The sequence below is a fragment of the Alosa alosa genome, chromosome 1 (genome assembly GCF_017589495.1).
Source record: "Alosa alosa isolate M-15738 ecotype Scorff River chromosome 1, AALO_Geno_1.1, whole genome shotgun sequence".
Classification (NCBI taxonomy): Eukaryota; Metazoa; Chordata; class Actinopteri; order Clupeiformes; family Clupeidae; genus Alosa; species Alosa alosa.
Window position 1 is genome coordinate 32974751 of NC_063189.1, and position 18381 is coordinate 32993131.

Here is an 18381-nt window from a genome sequence, read left to right on the forward strand (position 1 = left end):
ACGGACCAGTGGATCTTGCAGCTAGCTTGCATGCAAATAAAACTCATGCTGTTTCAGCCTTTTATTACCTGAATTGAAGAAGGTCCTACATAATACACAGAATATATTCATAACAAATGTCCGCATGTAGTCTTTGCAAACCATGCCCGATTTAAAGAGACAATGTTTGACCACTTAAACAGGCGACTGTCTTCTGTAACGTTAGTACATGTAGCTCTCTTGCTAACCTAGGCTAGATACGTTAAAGCAACCAGCTAAGAAGAAACATACAGTAAGTTAATTTATTGCATTTAGCTAGCAATCTTTATTGTAAGCATTTGGTTAATGACTGAGTTATTGTGTTGTGTGAGTGATTTGTTTCTGCGTTAACTGTCAGTTGGCGTTATAGAGTCGATGTGCAATCACGCACACGCACCGTTATTTGTTCGGCTAGCATGCGGCTGATTATCTATTCAGCAGATATTATTAAGATACCACATTTTTGCAGAAATGCCAAACGCAACGACGCGTCCCAAGCGGTCAAGACGCAGTCGGCGGGCCCCAAGAGAAGATTCCGCAAGGAATGAATTGGTGTCGCGATCCTTGGAGAGTGCTCAGCAGTGCCTTTATAATCAAGACTATGGCACGGCGTATGTCCACTACCTCTTGGTCCTTAATCTGGAGCCTCTGCTGAAAGATTTTACAAAGGTAAGGTGTTTAAAAACCTAAATTGTCTAAAAGTTGCATCTTTGAAGGGCACCGGGTGGATTCAAAGGGCCCCTGCATGCAGTATTACCAGTGCATAAGTGCACTGCATGCAGTATTACCAGTGCATAAGTGCACTGTTTGTGCAGGTCTGCATAGAATACCTAAACAGCTCTAGTAACATATCCCTATTCATGTGTAGATCTTAATTTGTCATACATTGTACCTTACGCTGCACTGAACAACTTTCTGAACACTGGACAATATTTCCCCCCAGCTTAAAGGCACTTAATATTGGCATTATGGTATTTTCACACTGTGAGGTGGTCAGCGGGTACAGTTGAGACACACATTGTATTGATATTGTTATTACTTGAACATTCCATTTACTGTTCGCCATATCTATTCCTGAGTTGAGTTTGAGTTTTATTCACAATACCACTTCAAACATTACAATAATATAGTTGGGATGCAAAATCAATTGGGTAGAGTGAATGGGTCCCCCAAGGAAGCTAGGAAAGCTTATACTGTAGGTGGGGGCCCATGGTTCATGAAAGGGTAGTGGTACAGACAATGGTATACACAGTAACCACCTGCAACCAGATGATGATGATGAGTAAATGCACGCAAAGAGCGCACCAAAACACATAACATACATACTTAACATTACATACACATACAATCATACACATACATCCCAGTAGTCCATGAGAAAACAGTTATTAGTATATTAGATATAGGTTAGTAGGAAATTATTTTTTGGAGATAGAGGGCAACACCTTGAGGCCATCATCAGTCCTGTTCCAGATCTGCGGCCCCCTACAGACAACACTCATACTGGCACGCACATGTCGGCGACATTTTCCTGATATGAGCGGTTTGATTCTCGTTCCCAGATGAGTGCTGGGGGCTGGAGATGGGAACAAGACTACTCAATTGAGAGTTCAGCCTGTTGACAATTTGAAACATAAGGCAGGCATTATGATATTAATTTAGCTCAGTCAGTCTTAGTAACTCAAAGCAGTGGAATAGAGGGTGGGTGGGGCAATTTATCTCTGGCTAGGACAGAGCCCGTATGACTTTCTTTTGCAAGTCTCACAAGATGGCTGGTGAAGGTGTTGCATCATATCAGCAGTGCCTTCCTGTGTCACATATTTTGTTCATGTAGTATTCCTTTTAACCAACACTAATGTAAATGAAATGAATGAATTTAAATTACAAACACTTTGCAATTGCTATGTTTTTATTTATTAAATTTTGCAATGAACGGTTAGTTAACTATACATCATTAAAAATGGGTGTCTCAACTGTACCAGGTACTGTCTCAAATGTAGGCATACTCAATATGGGTACAGTTGAGACACAGTCGAGACAAAAATGCACTTTATGTTTATGAGCTAATTGTGGAAAATACAAATTACTTATTGATTGATAATATTTTAGTCTACAAACTAAGGAAATGGCATATGGAATGTCATGTGGAAAATCACTTCTTTTCAGTAAAAAGTGTCTCAACTGAGTCTACCCATTATTCATGTTTTAACCAAAGAGCACCCAAATATGAACTTTAGCACCTCTTCTTGCATCTATTGGGACACCAATAAAGAACCTGCCATATGAGGGCAGCTACAAGGGCAATATCACGAGAAGTTTGCTATTTACAGTATATAAATATATCGCTCTAGACTCTAGAGTCAAAACCTGCATAGTGTACCTTTAATGGGCTGGCATTGTGGTGGCACCTTTACAGTATTGTGTACCTGATGGGCACTAAATGAGATGATTTGTCTTTCCTGCCACCCCAGTCCTCATCATTTTCTGTTGTCTTTTAGGAATCTTTTAGGTTTACTCTTTTCAAATGGGCAGAGGAGCTGGACTCACTGGGGCGGATTCAGGATCTTTTTGACTGCTATGAGCAAGCTTTAGAGTTGTTCCCTGTGGACGAGGTCATCCTGAATAGTATGGGGGAGCACCTCTTCAGGTAACTTTAACATTGGATATCACTTTGCCCTAAAGGGAGAAAATATGTACAAAATATATTATACAGCTTAGTTTGCCAAAGAGGACTTCCTGATCTCAAGTAAAGGCCGATAGTAATAAAGTAAAGCTAGGCGGAGAACTTTTCTCCAGAGATGGACATAAATCATGAGGCGTTGTATGCACATGGCAGTGTAAGGTAGCAAGATGAAATATTGACTTTGTTTTCACTGACACAGAATGGGCTTTAGAGACGAGGCTGCCGGCCATTTCCACAAAGCGCTGAAACTGAGACCGGACTTCCCTGAGGCCAAAGAGAACTTCTACCGTGTGGCCAACTGGCTTGTGGAGCGGTGGCACTTCCTGATGCTCAATGACCGTGGGCGAAATTACAAGTACCAGCTGGCCATCCAGAAGGCAGTGCGTGGGGGCTGTAGTACTGTGCTTGACATTGGTGCTGGCACGGGCATACTAGGGTTAGACTGAATTGTGCTACTCTGATTTGATTTGGTAATAAAGATATGTAGTCTCTCAACACGACAATGCTGCACTAGAAATTATATTTCTTTGAGCAGAAAGGATAATGTCTTTTTCATATCATAGACGAATGTCCTCACAGTAAAGTGGTGTCTGTATGTGTTGAAAATATATTTCCTTGTCTTCCACTACTGGGAGAACGTGTGTGGTACTGTAAAATTTCCTCTGCATTCAGGATGTGTGCTAAGAAGGCTGGAGCAGCTGAGGTGTACGCATGTGAGCTGTCCAAGACCATGTATGAGCTGGCTTGTGAGGTGGTGGCTGCCAATGACATGGAAGGCAGCATAAAAATCCTCCACATGAAGTCTCTGGAAATGGAGATTCCCAAAGACATTCCCAAAAGGTAGGATTTAGAGGTTCTATTGTCAGCTATGCGTAACTCCATTTCCAACAGTTTGAAAAATTCTAGTGGAGTTACAATGGAGTGGTTTATAAATGCTGTTCAGCCTGTACCATATCAAGAACACTACAACATACAGTGTCTTTATTGCAGCATGCACCAAAACAGTTGGGACAGACAAGCCTTTACTATATTTTACATATATACTAATGCTTTTGAGAATTTAGACCCCAAAAACATCATTTTATTAAGTCTAGCACAAGTAAAAAAAAAAAAAAAAAAATACTTAGTTGTTGTTTTCCCTGTTTGGTGTCAGTTATGTTCAGAAAATATATTCTGCTCTAGTTGATCAGTTCGGTATAATCAACATAACTGTAGACTACATGTCATATTCATTTGTTACGATAGTCTCACTTCAACCTACATTCTTATGTTGTACTACTATGTTCTTCATAGGGTGTCATTAGTTGTCACTGAGACTGTAGATGCAGGGCTGTTCGGCGAAGGCATCATTGAGACTTTAATTCATGCCTGGAACCACCTCCTTCTGCCTCCTCAGGTAAACCTTATGTGCAGAAAAGATTAAAACACTGTGTGTGTGTGTGCGTGTGTGTTTGTGTGTGTGTGTGTGTGTGTATGTGTGTCTGTATGTCTCTGTGTGTGTATGTTGATCAAATGAAAATGGTTACCAGTGTCTCTTTCAGTTTGGGAAATTCTATTTGTAATGTTATGTGTGCCCATTCATTCATGTTGAAACTTCACTCATTGGAGAATGTCATAATACGTATTAGTAATAAAATGCTCTATTACACTTTATCCTGACAATTGAGTATTTCCATCTTAATACTGATAAGCCCAGAACCGAAATGTACGGCTTTAGACAAGCCTGAGTAACAGCTCCATCTAGTGGATAGTTGGGAGAACTGTAAAAGCATCCATGGATGCACTATTAACATTTAGTGTTTTTTAAAAACCCTGTGAACCAAAAATAAATATATGAGTTTGTCACCAGCCAGACAAATCCAAATGAGTAGAGATAGTATTGGCAAGTATATTAAATTAAGTGCATAGGAATACATGGCAGGACTTTAAATCTCTGTTTCGATCTCAACAAATCTTCATCAGGCCTGATGAAGATCTGTTGAGATTGAAACATTGCCTTTTTAGAATAAATAAAGTATTTCTTGGAGCCCATATACAGTGTGCAGACCATCTCCTTCTCTCTCTCTCTGACACGTGTTATCTGGCACCAGTTAAAACATATTTTGGATGTGCGCACCCGTTTCCACAAATACGAATGTACACTTTGTGAACAGAACGCTTCAGTTACATGCCTGGCGTAGCCTGCCTGAAAATCTCATCATCAATACCCCTTTTTAGGACTGGCCAAACAATAGCCCAAAAATCTGCTCCACAATTCAGTATCACACAGTTCACACTTTTCACTTGTTTTCAGGAATAGTTTTCTAACCAATACAAGGTGTTTCCAAACAAATCCCCCCATCTTGGTTTACATGGTCTAAAAGTATTTTAGCAGCATTTTTATAACGTTTATTTTTCTCTGCATTGACCGATGTAAGACTGCCTACTGTACTAAAATACCTTTTTTCATTTGATAGTTAACTGAAATATTGAAAAGTGCATATTCTTGGTCAACAGGAATGTGCATTTGAAAAGATGTGATGCTGTAACTGAAGACCCTAAATGTGTCCTATAGAATTCCCAGGATTCCCCGACGAGCCCCTCGGAGACAGGCCGTGTCATTCCTGCAGGAGCAACCGTCTTTGGAATGGCGGTGCAGTGCCAGGAAATCCGGCGACACCACAGGTGAGTTGGAGTTGGGGGTGTCCGAGCCAGGAGATCCTGTGACACCACAGGTGACTTGGGGGTGGGGGTGTCCGTCCCAGATGTGAGCCAGTACTTTATTCTACTAGTTGATGTACCTCAGGTCAAAATCCTTTAAGGCAAGTCTTGTCACTTGGTGGCCATTTGGTCATCAGGCCCCAATGCTAAAATGCTGTGTGTGTGTGTGTGTGTGTGTGTGTGTGTGTGTGTGTGTGTGTGTGTGTGTGTACACGTATGCAGGCTTTGTGTGTCTGCGGTGGGTGGCCTTGCTCTAGATGCAGTGGGGGAGATCCACAGCCCTGTGAGCTGTTCGGCAGATGCAGATGACTCCACTGAGCCCTACACCACTGAGAGGCTGAGCCGGCTGCCTGGAGGATACACACCCCTCACCAGCCCGTTCCGAGCACTGGACATCGATTTCAACGACCCTCAGGTGCAGTTTACTGCTGACCAAACAGCTAAAGCAGCCAGGCAGCTACAGCTCTAGTAAGCAGAATTTAGGCATGGCTGCATGTGACATTTTTACAGATCAAAATTACTAACAGCTGTTTTGAGTTAAGGCTATATGTTTATTGTTAAGATTATTGAATAACTTCCTGATAAAAAAGAAAAACCATTTTGGGGAATCATGTATCATCTCATGGATGAGATTTGCAATGATGTGACTCAACAGTCTTCCATCACTAGTGACATGCTCAAGTGACACGCTCTGTCTGCCACTTGTTGTCTGTAGCTGAGTGAAATGACATAAGCTTAAAGCTTTGATATATGTTTAGCCTATTGAATAACTTAATGATATAGAAGACAAACTATTTTGTAGAAAGATGCATCATCATTTGAAAATTTCAACGATGTGACTCAGAATCAGTATTTGGTAGCAAAAGTGACATGTCGCTCTGTCTGTCATTCTAGCTGTGTGGCATCCTGAAACGCCGTTTGGCTATTCAAAGTGTCAGTTTATTGCACATAATTTTTACGTAATTTTGAATAGCCACCGAGTACCCGTGTTTGTTGCCGTGTTGTTGCAAAATCCATGGAATCATTTTATGCAAGCAAACTGCGTACATGGAATCTTCATTGTTGACGTCAGACGTGATAATCATCCTAACATCTTGACCCGTGATGTGCCCTGATTCATTGCTGCCAAAACTCTGCTTACCCTCTCTGTCTCTGGTCCTGCGCTGAAAACCAACCGTGTGCTTCTTATACCAATATATTTATCGATATCTTTTGCATTTTTTACCCAAACAATGTCAAACTTGGCACTGCACTTACTCGTGCCCGTAGCGTAGGGTTTCTCAATGGGGGCGTTCATACAACTTCGCTGGGAACGTGGGGGGGGCGCTGGGAACGTGAGAGTTTTTTTTTACATCTGTCTAAATCTGCTTAATAATAAAATAGGCTCATAGGGACATTTTCTTATAATTCCAGAAGAAACCAAAACAGCACAGAAATGGGCTCGTTTTTTTATTCAAGCAATATAGCATGAGTGTGAGTGGCCCATAGCCTACCGGGGGTGTAGTGTTTTTTTTTTTTTAATTGTGTGTGTGTGTGTGGGGGGCACCAGAGGATCAAAGTAAGGTCATGGGGGCGTTTGCTCAAAAAAGGTTGAGAACCACTGCCGTAGCGAGACACCTGGTAAGTTTCAAATTAATCAAGCCAACGGTTCGACAGATAATGTGGCACACACACACACAGACCTTTGAAAAAGAATGCTCATGCTGTAACTAAACTTAAGGTGATGTCCTAGGAAAGTAACCCCTGTGGCCTATGATCTCCTTTAGGAGTTGGAGGGCCTGTGCTCCAGAGAGGTGAGCCGGCTGAGTCTGACCGTGACCCAGGAGGGCGTGCTGGACGCCCTGGCTGTTTGGTTCCAGCTGCATCTGGATGAGGAGAACAGCCTGTCCACTGCCCCTCAGGAGAAGACGTGCTGGGAGCAGGCCATCTACCCCATCCAGGGCCCACAGGGTGAGACGCCTCCCTCACTGCCCACACCACACTGGGCTGCACCATTTGGGTTAAAGCAACACCAAAGAGCTTTTTGTTTCAGTGGTTCATCAGCTCGTAACAGGGTGAATGGCACTTCTGCATTTGCTTCGCGCCCCTCTATTGGCTATAACCGCACTATGCAAGTTTGCCGCACTATGCAAGTTTGCCGGGTAACGGATCTGTAGTTCGATGGAATGAGACATACGAAACTACACGTTTGACTTGCTTCTGATGTCGCAATACCTCATACTTTAATATAATCATGCAACATACTCTACCTTGTCTGTGGACATCGTTATATGCAAAGTGGGTGCTGGATAAACAAATAGCGTGCGTGCGACAGAGGAAAAGTGCTTTGGTGTTGCTTTAAAGATATTACGATTGCAATTTGATTTGCGATATAATTTTTGAAAGTCAAGCTTCAGTTCAATATTCAAAATGTTGCTTTAAGTTGGGACCACTTCTGTTTAGTGAGCATGCCTAGTGAACAGTGAACAGTATACCTGTTGGGTGAGCTTCACTACCTGTCACACAAAGAGGAAGACCTGAATATAAAAATCATAGATCATTGGGACAGAGTTGCAAGCTGCACGATTAATCTCAGCCTTTGCAATTAGCTAATGCGGTTTATGTTGAACACTAGAAGGCTACACCGGAAAGCAGGTCTGATTACATTTGTTTGTTGAGCGATAATGTTGATTCTGACACGTGGACGGCAAAAATAATGATAAATAAGTGTATATAGGTCAGGGTAGTCTTTAAGCTATATTGGAAAATGGTCTTCATATGCTTTTGTACAATGTGCGGATGTGATTAGACCTGTTTTCAGGTGTAGCCTTCTGACGTTTGGCATAAACCTCATTGCAAAGTTCAAATTGCGAGTATGATTAAAAATCCATTAATTGTGCAGACCTACACTGAGGCCTGCTGCTAGCAACCACCCAATGCTGCGCTCTGCCCTAGTGCAGGCCTTGAGCCCTACAAATACCCTTTGGAGTGGAGACCACACTCTCTGGTCACTTCACCACTCCACACTGTATACCAATGAGTGATTTTGTAGGTTTTGGCAGTTTATAGGCTGTGGTGGAAGCTATACTCTTTGTTGAATTACTATTACTTTTTTTAATGCATGTTTATATGTAAAGCAGTTTGGGTGCCTTGAAAAGTGCTATATAAATGCAATGTGTTGTTCTGTGTATGTATACATATATACCTGTTTATACATACATGTTTTTTAAGAAATCTAGATGTTGCTGTTAACTTGCATTGAGCTGTAGTGATAGAAGAAGCCATAGAGGCCTAATGCTGCTCTGACTGGGCTGAACAGATGCTCATGTATTAGCCTAAGCTGCAGAAGATGAAGGCAAGCATTATGATGAAGGCTTTGATAAGGTTTCCTGTTTCCTGTCACACTCACACTAATTGACAGCGGCGTCATCAAGGGAATCTCTAGCAGCCCTCCTTCTCCCTCCCCAGCACACATGATCACTGACATCCGTTTTCTTCCCTCTACGTGGTGACATGTGCACCACCACTGCCTGTGACACTCTTTAGGGTTCATGAAATTCTTATGTGGCATAAATATGCATTTTCCACAAATGTTTTTTTTTTGCCACACACACACACACACACACACACAAATACACACAGCACTGCCAGAATGCGAACAGATGTTATTCCTTAAGGAGTCGACTTTGAGTGCCCCAAATCTCATTTGCCTACAGCCCAGCCTCCCACCCCCCCCTTTCCTATCTCTTTTATTGTCTCCTTTTGGAGAAGGCAAAGCTTCTTGTTCTGTGCCAGATCTAGTTTTTAGCTTCATGAATAAAAAGTTGCTGAAGAAAATCATCCTGGGATTTGTCTCCTCAAAGTTTGATAGTTAACCAAGATGTCACTTCAGGCTTGAAATTAAATTAAGTATATATTTCTATACATAGTTTTTCACGAATTAAATCATTATAAAAGTATTATTATTATTATTATTAGTTGTAGTAGTAATGGTAGTGGAAGTGGTAGTCGTAATTCTCTTCTAAATTTTTCTCCATATTCACGAGTTTCTGGAGTTACTGTATGTGAATTGCTTGGACCCTCCTGGTGATAAGCTTCTACCTCAGTCCATTTGAATCCAGTGCACTTTCCTCAAATACAGCAAATGGCTCCTCTAGCTGTCCATCCAGGGTGTGCCCAAAACTCTGCTCAATTACAGCCAATTGACACGCTGCTTCAGCAACACGGAAGGGAGGGGTCTAAGTTGATATGCTGTTGATGTTATTTTGGCTGAATTGTGGATGGCGTCTTTAGTATGTAGTGTGATATAATTATATTGATATTTTGTAGATATTTTTCATGGAAACATGAATAGGTCAATATGTGTGTGTGTGTGTGTGTGTGTGTGTGTGTGTGTGTGCTGCAGACTGTGCAGTAAAGCCTGGCGACCGGCTGCTGGTGGAGGTGTCGTGTAAGGATGCGTACCTGCGCCTGTGCTGCGTGGCTGTGGTCAGGGACGGCTGTGTGCTCCGACTGGACAGCTGGGAGGGAGGAGACGTCTGGGGCTCGGACTCGGCCTCCAACCCAGAGGTGGAGCTGTGCAGCGCTTTGGCCGGTCTGCAGACGGACCCCGAGGGGCCCCTGGAGGCCTTCATGTTGGAGTGCTCAGAACTCGCTTTACTCAACAACACACATTACCACCAGAACTTCCAGGCAGCTATGAACAAACTACTGACTCGTCTCAAAGAGACCCGCAGCGGGTCACCGGTCACTGCCGAGGGCTCAGAACCACTGTACGTGCTGGACGTGAGTGAGGGCTTCTCCCTGATCTCCCTCATCGCCGCTCAGCTCGGTCTTCACCTAGCTGATGGGTCTGAGTCAGGCTGCGGCCTGGTGCGGGCCTACAGCTCCGTGGAGAAGGAACAGCACCAGACCATCCTGCGCCTGCTTGCGCAGGGCAACGGAGTGCCCGTGGGGGCACTGGAGTTCTGGCTCAATCACGTGGAGGATGATTCAGCTGTTCTTCAGAGGCCTACCACCGAGAAACTGTGGAGTGCCATCGTGCTGGATTGTGTAGAGACCTGTGGGCTGCTTAGACAGAAGCTTATGGAGAAAGCCACGTTGGCCAGGTATTGATGCAACCTTTGATGCATTGGGCTTGACAAATACAAGTACTGGAGAATTTAATACGGCTGTTCACAGGGTGTCTGCGGGGTTGTAAAAGGTATTAAAAGGTAGTAAATGAAATTAGCCAAATTTAAGGCCATTTAAAAGTATTAAAAGGTAATAAACATCATCTGATGAGGTATTAAATTTTCAAACTACTAACTATGAGGTTTTCCATTTGTGTTAAGTGCAGGCCTATCTCCTAAAATTCGTGTGAATTTATTTATATTATATTAATTATATGTGCGAGGACCTGAGCGATATGTCAGTGTGCGTTCGCGGTAAAAACTTTTAGCGCCCCCTCAAACTCACTGGATATACGGCTAGCTTGCTGCCAAACTTGTTGCCAAAAGTTCGCTACTATTGACGAAATCATGGGAAAATTTCATTTTTCGGACATTTGGTTAGAGGACTCGAGATCAAAGACTGGCTTAGGCTAGTTGGCAACAGCCAAGAGGCTTATTGCCACGTCTGACAATAGATGTCACCTGGATGGGAGTGAATGTATGGAGTCTACTAGCCAGCAAACAAGAATGTGCAGACGTAGTAAGAGGTGGAAGAGTCTACTGCCTGGCTCAGTGGCTCATTGGCCACGAAGGGCTACTGTCTCTCCACATAAATATGCGTCATTGAGGCTTAATCAAAGTTATCAGTATGTCTACGCTACCAGTTGTCATTGTCATCCAAAAAAGTAATAATTTGCGCCATCGCGTTTTCAATGACACAGGCTGTAAGAGTAGCAGACATAGCCTAAACTAGGCCTACATACAGTATCACAATAACCCCTTTTCAAATTAAAAGTCCCCATAAAGGCAGAAGGCCTTTTCATTCAAACAAGTATATAATTAAATGAAAGGGGAAAAACAAAGAGATCAAAGTCCCAATAGACTTGCTTAAAATTAGATGAATATAACAACCTGTGTAGGTTTTTATAGGCTGTATTCAATATCAATATATTATAATATAATATATTTTAAGTCAATTTATCAATTAGTTTCCACAAAATTCCCCAGAAGTCATCATTTAAGGGGTTATTTTTCAAAATTTTCGTCACGGGGAGCATGCAGGCCCAAAAGTATTTTATCACATGGGGCCCACATTCTCCAGCATTCTCTACTAGTTGCAGCTCGAAGTCATGTTGGTATTAAAAAATATTGTGAAAGGTATTAAAAGGTATTAAATTCAACTTAAGAATTTCTGTATATACCCTGGTTCATTAAAGATTTAATATTAAATAGTTTGACAGTAATTTAAATCTGGCAGTCATTTATGTTATTCCACTATGTAGTTATTATTTTCTGCCGTATGCTGGAAAACTCTACATGTGCACATCTGTTGATGAAGCGTGTGGTGATTTCCGTAGGTGTCTGCTGGAGGACGGTGGCCGTATATTCCCCGAGCGCATCGTGATCTACGGGCTGCTGGTGGAGTCCGACATGCTGCTCCAGGAGAGTGCAGTCCAGGGCAGAGAGCCAACACTGGGCTTCAACATCGCCCCCTTCATCAACCAGTTCACAGTATGTTTATCTGAATCTTAGGGGTACAAGATGCAAACTCTTAAAAAACACATCAGATGCTGTCATCAGTCATCAGATAAACAGTTAACTGTCTGCTTGTTATTTTCATTTCAAATGGATGGAAACGATGAAGGCACTTTAAATTTAGGCCATGCTCTCATATTTGTTTTAGGCACATTTCTTTTAGAAAGTCATTATTGCATGTTTGTGTTGAATAATGATGCGTTTCGGCTACAGTAAAGTAAAACCTGATGTTGCAAAATCTATATACTTACAGCTAGAATAATAATACAGGTCAATATCTCATTGTGGCACCGTACTACAAAGTTGCATCTTATCTCATCGGCCTGTTATTGTACTGTATGCCAAGTATTTCTTCCCAGACAAGACTGCCAGATTGCTTACTTGTCAAAAAGAAAGTAAATTCTGCATATTCTATAGCAAAGGTTTTCAGCATGTGTACCTTAAGTTATTACCACCATGTCAGTATACATTTCAGCTTGGAGGAGGTCTAAATATGTTCCATTGATGACAATTGTGGTCTCTCTAATGATATTTGTTTTCTGTCAGGACAACACGGGTCCAAAAAGTCATGTTAGATTGTCATGTAGCCTTCAGGGCCTGCTGAACAACCCTAAGTATACTAAGTGTACTCTAATGTTTTTTTTAAACTGTCCTAAAATTGTGAGAATTGTTCTAAAACTTACTGTTTACCATGTTGTTAGTCGCTTTGGTTAAAAAGCGTCAGCCAAATGTAATGTAATGTAATGTAAAAAGTATGGGAGAATATCTAGAAATGATCTGCCACAAGAACAGAGAAGTTTAAATATCCACCAATAGCAAGTGGCATTTCAGGGCCTAGTAATTCCCAAGAAGAGCCCTGCTGTATGCTGATTTTGTGCAGAGAGCAGCGGGGTCTTTTCCAAACACTAATACGGTTATTGACACCTTGGGCCACTGCCGTTGGCCTGGCTGGGGTCATTTCTAAATATAATGGCGATGCCCGTAATCACTGAAGCACCCCCTTGGCAAAACCAAAGCTAATTTGTGAGATCAAAGTGAATCAAAATTACTTTTGTTCTTTGGTATAGCACTCCATCAAGGTTCACCTACAGTATATTCCACAGGGTTTTCTTTTCATTTATTCCTGAGAGGCAGTATGGTATCTGGAGCAGAGTGACATTCACGTACATTTAAAGTGACATCTTTTAAACCAAGGTTTTCAGTTGTTGGAGTTTGTGAGGTATTCTACCATTTTGCCTCGTTTTTTTATGATTTTTTTTCCTGTTCACTTTCATGTGGAGTTCCATCTGTATCAGAAGAACTGAGAAGCCTTTTGAGCACACACTTTTTTTGTCGTTTGTGTGTGTGTGTCATGTTTGTGTTCTAATTTCAGATAGGCACTCGAGGGACGGCCGTTTGTTTTAACAGATGTCGTCTTTGAAGTGCTCAGTCGAGGGCACTTCTCCAAATGCGACTGGCTGTCAGCGTGGGAGAACGTCACTGTGCTCAGCATAGGACAACCTCTACCTGCATCTATCAGCATGCATTACATTAGTCACATCAAAAGCCTCTGTGCTCCTGAATGCACCTACTCCTGACAGCTCCTTTGTTCTCTGTGCAGAGAGGGACATGCTGTTGTGCCGCTTCATTACCACTCCTACTTTTCTAGACAGCAGTCCATACAGGCCTCGCATTACTGCAAACTGTGCACACTTTCTAAAGGTGTTCGGATTTTATGGAGGACTTAAATGTTCCCAGGTGGAGGGTTAACCACTGTAGCTGCGCCTTGCGATTATACCCGTGAATTAGGGAATTGGACCTCTAATAAAATAGTCTTAGTACAGTCTATGCAACTGGTGCAGAAGATGGCAATTATCAGAGTTTTATTCCGATGAAGATGAGAGCTTCAACCGTCATGCTGCTGTTCTGGAACAGACACTAACTGATCCTTCCTCTGGGTTGCAGGTGCCTATCCATGTCTTTCTGGATCTTTCTACTCTGGAGTGCACATACCTCAGTGAGCCTGCAGAGCTCTTCACTCTAGATCTCATGAACACACACAACAATTATCCAGCCAGAGAAATAATGGTGAGTGATGAGAGACCGAGAAAAAATGTGTGTTGAGATTGTGTGCGTGAGAAACTGTCAATAAACAACGGGCTAGACATTGTGTTTTTTACAGACGGTATTTAGTCAAGCTCTACTCCACTTCATTCTTACTATTTAAAAAGCCATCATGCATTATTGTGTCTGAAAAGTTGATTAGTAGAAACCCTCCGCAATTAATCTTTTCACTTAACAAATAATGATGTGTGTTGTTGCCGTGGTGACCCCTCATTTCAACCCCCTTTGTTCTATGTGTCCAACTCAGGTGCGGGTCACTGCCTCGGGCAGAGTGACCGCCATCCCCTTCTGGTATCAGATTCACCTGGATGAAGAGTGGAGCGTCAGCACCTTCAGTCAGGAGTCTCACTGGAAGCAGGCAGCTGTGGTGTTGCAGGACCCTCTGTGTGTGACCGCGGGGGACACGGTCAGGCTCACTATTCAACTGCACAAGAGCAGCCTGTCCATCAACGCCACCAAGGAGGAGGACGGACCCGTGGCCATGGAGGCCAGCAGGGCTGAGGACGTCGTTGCCATGGACACAGCAAAACAGGAGGGGGCTGCCGTAGCTGCCGTTAAGGTGGAGAGCTCTACTCTCACATACTCACCCACAACAGGGGGAGCTGCTGTCACAGATTCCTGTCGGCTAGAAGGGTTTTTCATGAACTCAATGCCTCCAAACACTTAATCCTAGTCTTGACCCTACAGATGAATCAGGTCCAGGAGATTTTACTGGATAGATCAAAGGAGCTACGTAGGACTACTGTTTGAATGTTGTTGGACTATGTAACTGAGGCTTAGACATTTTGTGCAAAACAAAAAAAAAAAATAACATTAGTGTCTTTTTTTGTATTACTTCATGAGCAGTTCATTGACTTTCCCTGAGCAGTAGAACACCTTGAGAGCACTCGCCACAGTTTAGAAGGTGGCTCATTCCATGTCAAATCTGACCAAAATAGTTGCAGCACTGTCTCAGATTGTTTTCATGTTTTCTTTGCCCTTAGATCTTGTAAGCCCTGTTTGAGCATTAATATCTTAAAGTATTATTTCTAGCTTGCGCTAAACTTTGTAGGATGGCAGGACCATTAAAACTTTGTACTGCATGCCTATTGATTTTATATAAGGCCCTAGATTCTACATTTGGAACAAAGTGCAAAAAAGAGTTATATTCAGGGTATAACTTATAATAGAACAATTGTGCCTGCTTGATTATCAATCTGTATTTTGTCTGCAAATACAATGTTTTATTAATGTTGTGCCAATATTTGAGGTACTCATAACATGGGTATGGGGAAACTGTGAATTAAATTAGGTGGGGTTGCATTTTTTGGTCATTTTTTTACAGAACAAAAATGTCATGTGGGGTAGCTAGTAGGAACTTGAAAATCTATATGGGGGTAGTTCAATACTGAATCCTTTAATTGACGTTCTCATTTAGTGGAAGTCGCAATATGTTTCCTTCATAGAGAAACAGACTTAGTTCCATTGCTATGCCTCTGCTGCCTCATTCTGTGGAACTCTTACTGTATCTATCTTGTTCCTGGGGAACGCTATCTAATTATCAATGGCACCAACATTGATACTAAATGTGCAGGCATTGAGCTACTTTTACAGAGATTTTCAAGTTCCTATTAACCACCCCACAAACCATTTTAGACTTTTGAAAATGACCAAAATACACAACCTTCCCTTGTTTCATCCTCGTGCCCATTGTATGTGGAAAACTCAGATATCTTTACAACATAACAATAAACTATTGGGATTTAAAGAAAACATAGTGATTAATATCAAATACCCTTTATAATTCCTTTAATATATTTTTTGCATGCCGTACAAACTCTTAATGGTTCAGTCATACTAAGATGATGAAGAAAAAAAAAACTTTTACAAACCTTGGTTTTGGGACTGACAAGGTTGTAACAAAATCTGAGATGGTGCAGCGACAACCTTATCTCATTGACACGGAATAGCTCAAGTGGCCTCAAGATATTTAGTCATGTAGCATTATGCTTAATCAAACCAGTGCTGCGAACCACCAGATTGAGGAGGAATGTTTCAAAAGGAGAATATTTTCTAAAATAAAATCATGAACTAATATCCATTAGGGCACTAGTATTTAACGGTCACCTATGTCAGTAATGTTAATTAAACCTAACCAAACAGTGATGCTCAGTAACAAAACAGGTCGATTACAAATCCATTTCCCTGTAAAATTTAATGTTTGACAATTGTTAGATAAGGCAATGCAACATAGCTGCACGTGATTACAGTAAACACATCACATTTGATATGATTAGTACTGCAAATATGAGCTACCAAACAAAAAGTGAGAAGATACAGTAGTACCTTGAGCACAACATGAGCCTTCAGCTATATGAGCAGCCTCTTCTACTAAGCTGTAAGTCAATGCACAGACTCTGGATGTCCAAACTGGTACATCTTCATTTATTACAGCAAACTGAGCAACAAATGAAGAGAACCTTAACTACAGGTGAATACACAAAATCTTTGGTTAAAACGTCAGTTGAGATGGTCCAGAACATACATTGTTAATGCAGAAAACTAAGAAATATGGAACCTCCGGGTTTTGGTTTTCCATAATTTGTAAAAACAAATAAAAAAAAAAAAAATAAACATAAATAGCCAGTGGAATCGAGGGACACTTGGCTGTCAGTTTAACTTGAGAGGAAAGAAGGAAAGAAAACAGCTGGGTTGTACATGCTCATGTATTAAACGAGAACTAGGCAGTGTGCATGATTTTATGATAGCACCACATAAAAGGTGCAGGAAATAAATTAACTTTTCTGTGGTGGTTTGTAGAATACAGTGAGAAGGTGAATTTCATGTGTTCCTGTAATCTCTGCAATGTCTGTCATGAGCATGCAAACACTATTGTGGTGTACATTTGTCATGTATGAGTTCGCATGAAACAGGAATATGGCTGGCCTCCATTTATGCTTAATGTGTCTGCACTACATGTACGTCTCCCAAATATATATATTTAACCTCTCATCATAAATACAGTGTAGTGTGAAATCTGAATTGTAGACCAGGTCATCTAGTGGAACACACATGTCTATGCCAGTGTACATACTGGGGATGTATGTTACAGTTAAGAGAGCGTATGGTGGCTTGAGAAAATAATAGCAGGTCCAGATTATCAGATAGTCATCACATGAAAAACCGGTCATGGACATCCAGCCACACACATAAAATTGTGATAAAACTGATAAAAACTAAGAATTCCATCAAATGAATACATTTGAATGTAAAAAAAAGGTAACTTGGCTAACTCAAGATAAAATATTGAAACCATTGTTTGCTTCATGAGGACAACCCACACATTAACATTCAAACAGCTGTCTCTGAGATAAATCCATTAGAAATGCCATTTGTGGATTCTGCTGGACAGGATGTGCTTTGTTTCATATTTAGGTTTGTGTTGGTCATGTCTGCCAGAGAGCTGAGTCAAAGGAAAATCATGGTCTCATGTCAGGAGCCTGTACCCTCTGGCTTTAGTATGCATAGCAGTCAGTCACACACAAACGCCCTGGCCACTTATTAGCAAGTTGGAGAATCATTTCAGAGGCCATTACTTTTGCATTAGAACTGTGTGTGTCAGTGAGGCAGACCTGGCACACACTAGCTACCCTTACAGGGTGTGTGTGTGTGTGTGTGTGTGTGTGTGTGTGTGTGTGTAAGCTACAGAGGCTAATGAACGTTGGCTGTTTTACTTTAGCAACTGTAGCAATCTAGCTGACAATTAGCTAAGTCACTGGAGCGTCATCTGTATTTAGTGACTCAGCAGAATCTCTGAGCTGGGTGGGTGTTATGTCATCCACATCACCGTCCCAGGCCGCGGTGCTCAGGTTGGCAGGTGCAGACAGTGAGTGGGGGGTAAGGGTGCGGCCCAGGCCCTGGTATCGGCCTTTTGGAGATGCAGGAGTGGAGGAGGCTTCAACTGGGTCCTGTGAGCCGGCTGAAAGCAGCCCTCTGTGCTCATCCTCGTCTGGCTCCTCACCAAAGTACATCTTCCGGGGCCTACCCATAACCGTTCGCCCTGACAAACAACACGGTTTCTGCTTAAGAGGGGCTTGTGAAGAACCACATCCTAAACACTACGGATATCACTACCATTATTAAAGAAAGTCAAGATATTACAGAGCAGGTCTATACACAATTCTACGAGCTAAGTGTGGTAAACATTATGTTTGTCATGTAGGAGGCAGGACA

General features: G+C 41.9%; 2 protein-coding genes across 2 annotated transcripts in view; one reads left to right on the forward strand and one right to left on the reverse strand.

Moving 5' to 3' along the window:
- Positions 1-17167, forward strand: prmt9 (protein arginine methyltransferase 9). Its single transcript, XM_048243588.1, has 13 exons — positions 1-271; positions 488-687; positions 2517-2665; positions 2901-3137; positions 3374-3541; positions 3995-4097; positions 5256-5365; positions 5624-5816; positions 7168-7351; positions 9786-10488; positions 11889-12042; positions 14011-14133; positions 14417-17167. Exons 2-13 carry the CDS (start codon positions 490-492, stop codon positions 14834-14836), a joined length of 2742 nt encoding a protein of 913 aa, XP_048099545.1. The 5' UTR covers positions 1-271; positions 488-489; the 3' UTR covers positions 14837-17167.
- Positions 16345-18381, reverse strand: part of tmem184c (transmembrane protein 184C) — an 8279-nt gene continuing 6242 nt past the window's right edge. Inside the window, exon 10 of the mRNA XM_048243779.1 lies at positions 16345-18208. Within this exon, the coding sequence (XP_048099736.1) occupies positions 17916-18208 (293 nt within the window). The 3' untranslated portion in view covers positions 16345-17915. The remainder of the gene's footprint in view (positions 18209-18381) is intronic.

What these genes read in the sequence shown, in the direction of transcription:
- prmt9 (XM_048243588.1), top strand. Translation starts at nt 490, where the DNA reads ATGCCAAACGCAACGACGCGTCCCAAGCGGTCAAGACGCAGTCGGCGG. An exon ending in TGCTGAAAGATTTTACAAAG is followed by an intron (nt 688 to 2,516) that starts GTAAGGTGTTTA and finishes GTTGTCTTTTAG; the next exon opens with GAATCTTTTAGGTTTACTCT. An exon ending in ATCCAGCCAGAGAAATAATG is followed by an intron (nt 14,134 to 14,416) that starts GTGAGTGATGAG and finishes TGTCCAACTCAG; the next exon opens with GTGCGGGTCACTGCCTCGGG.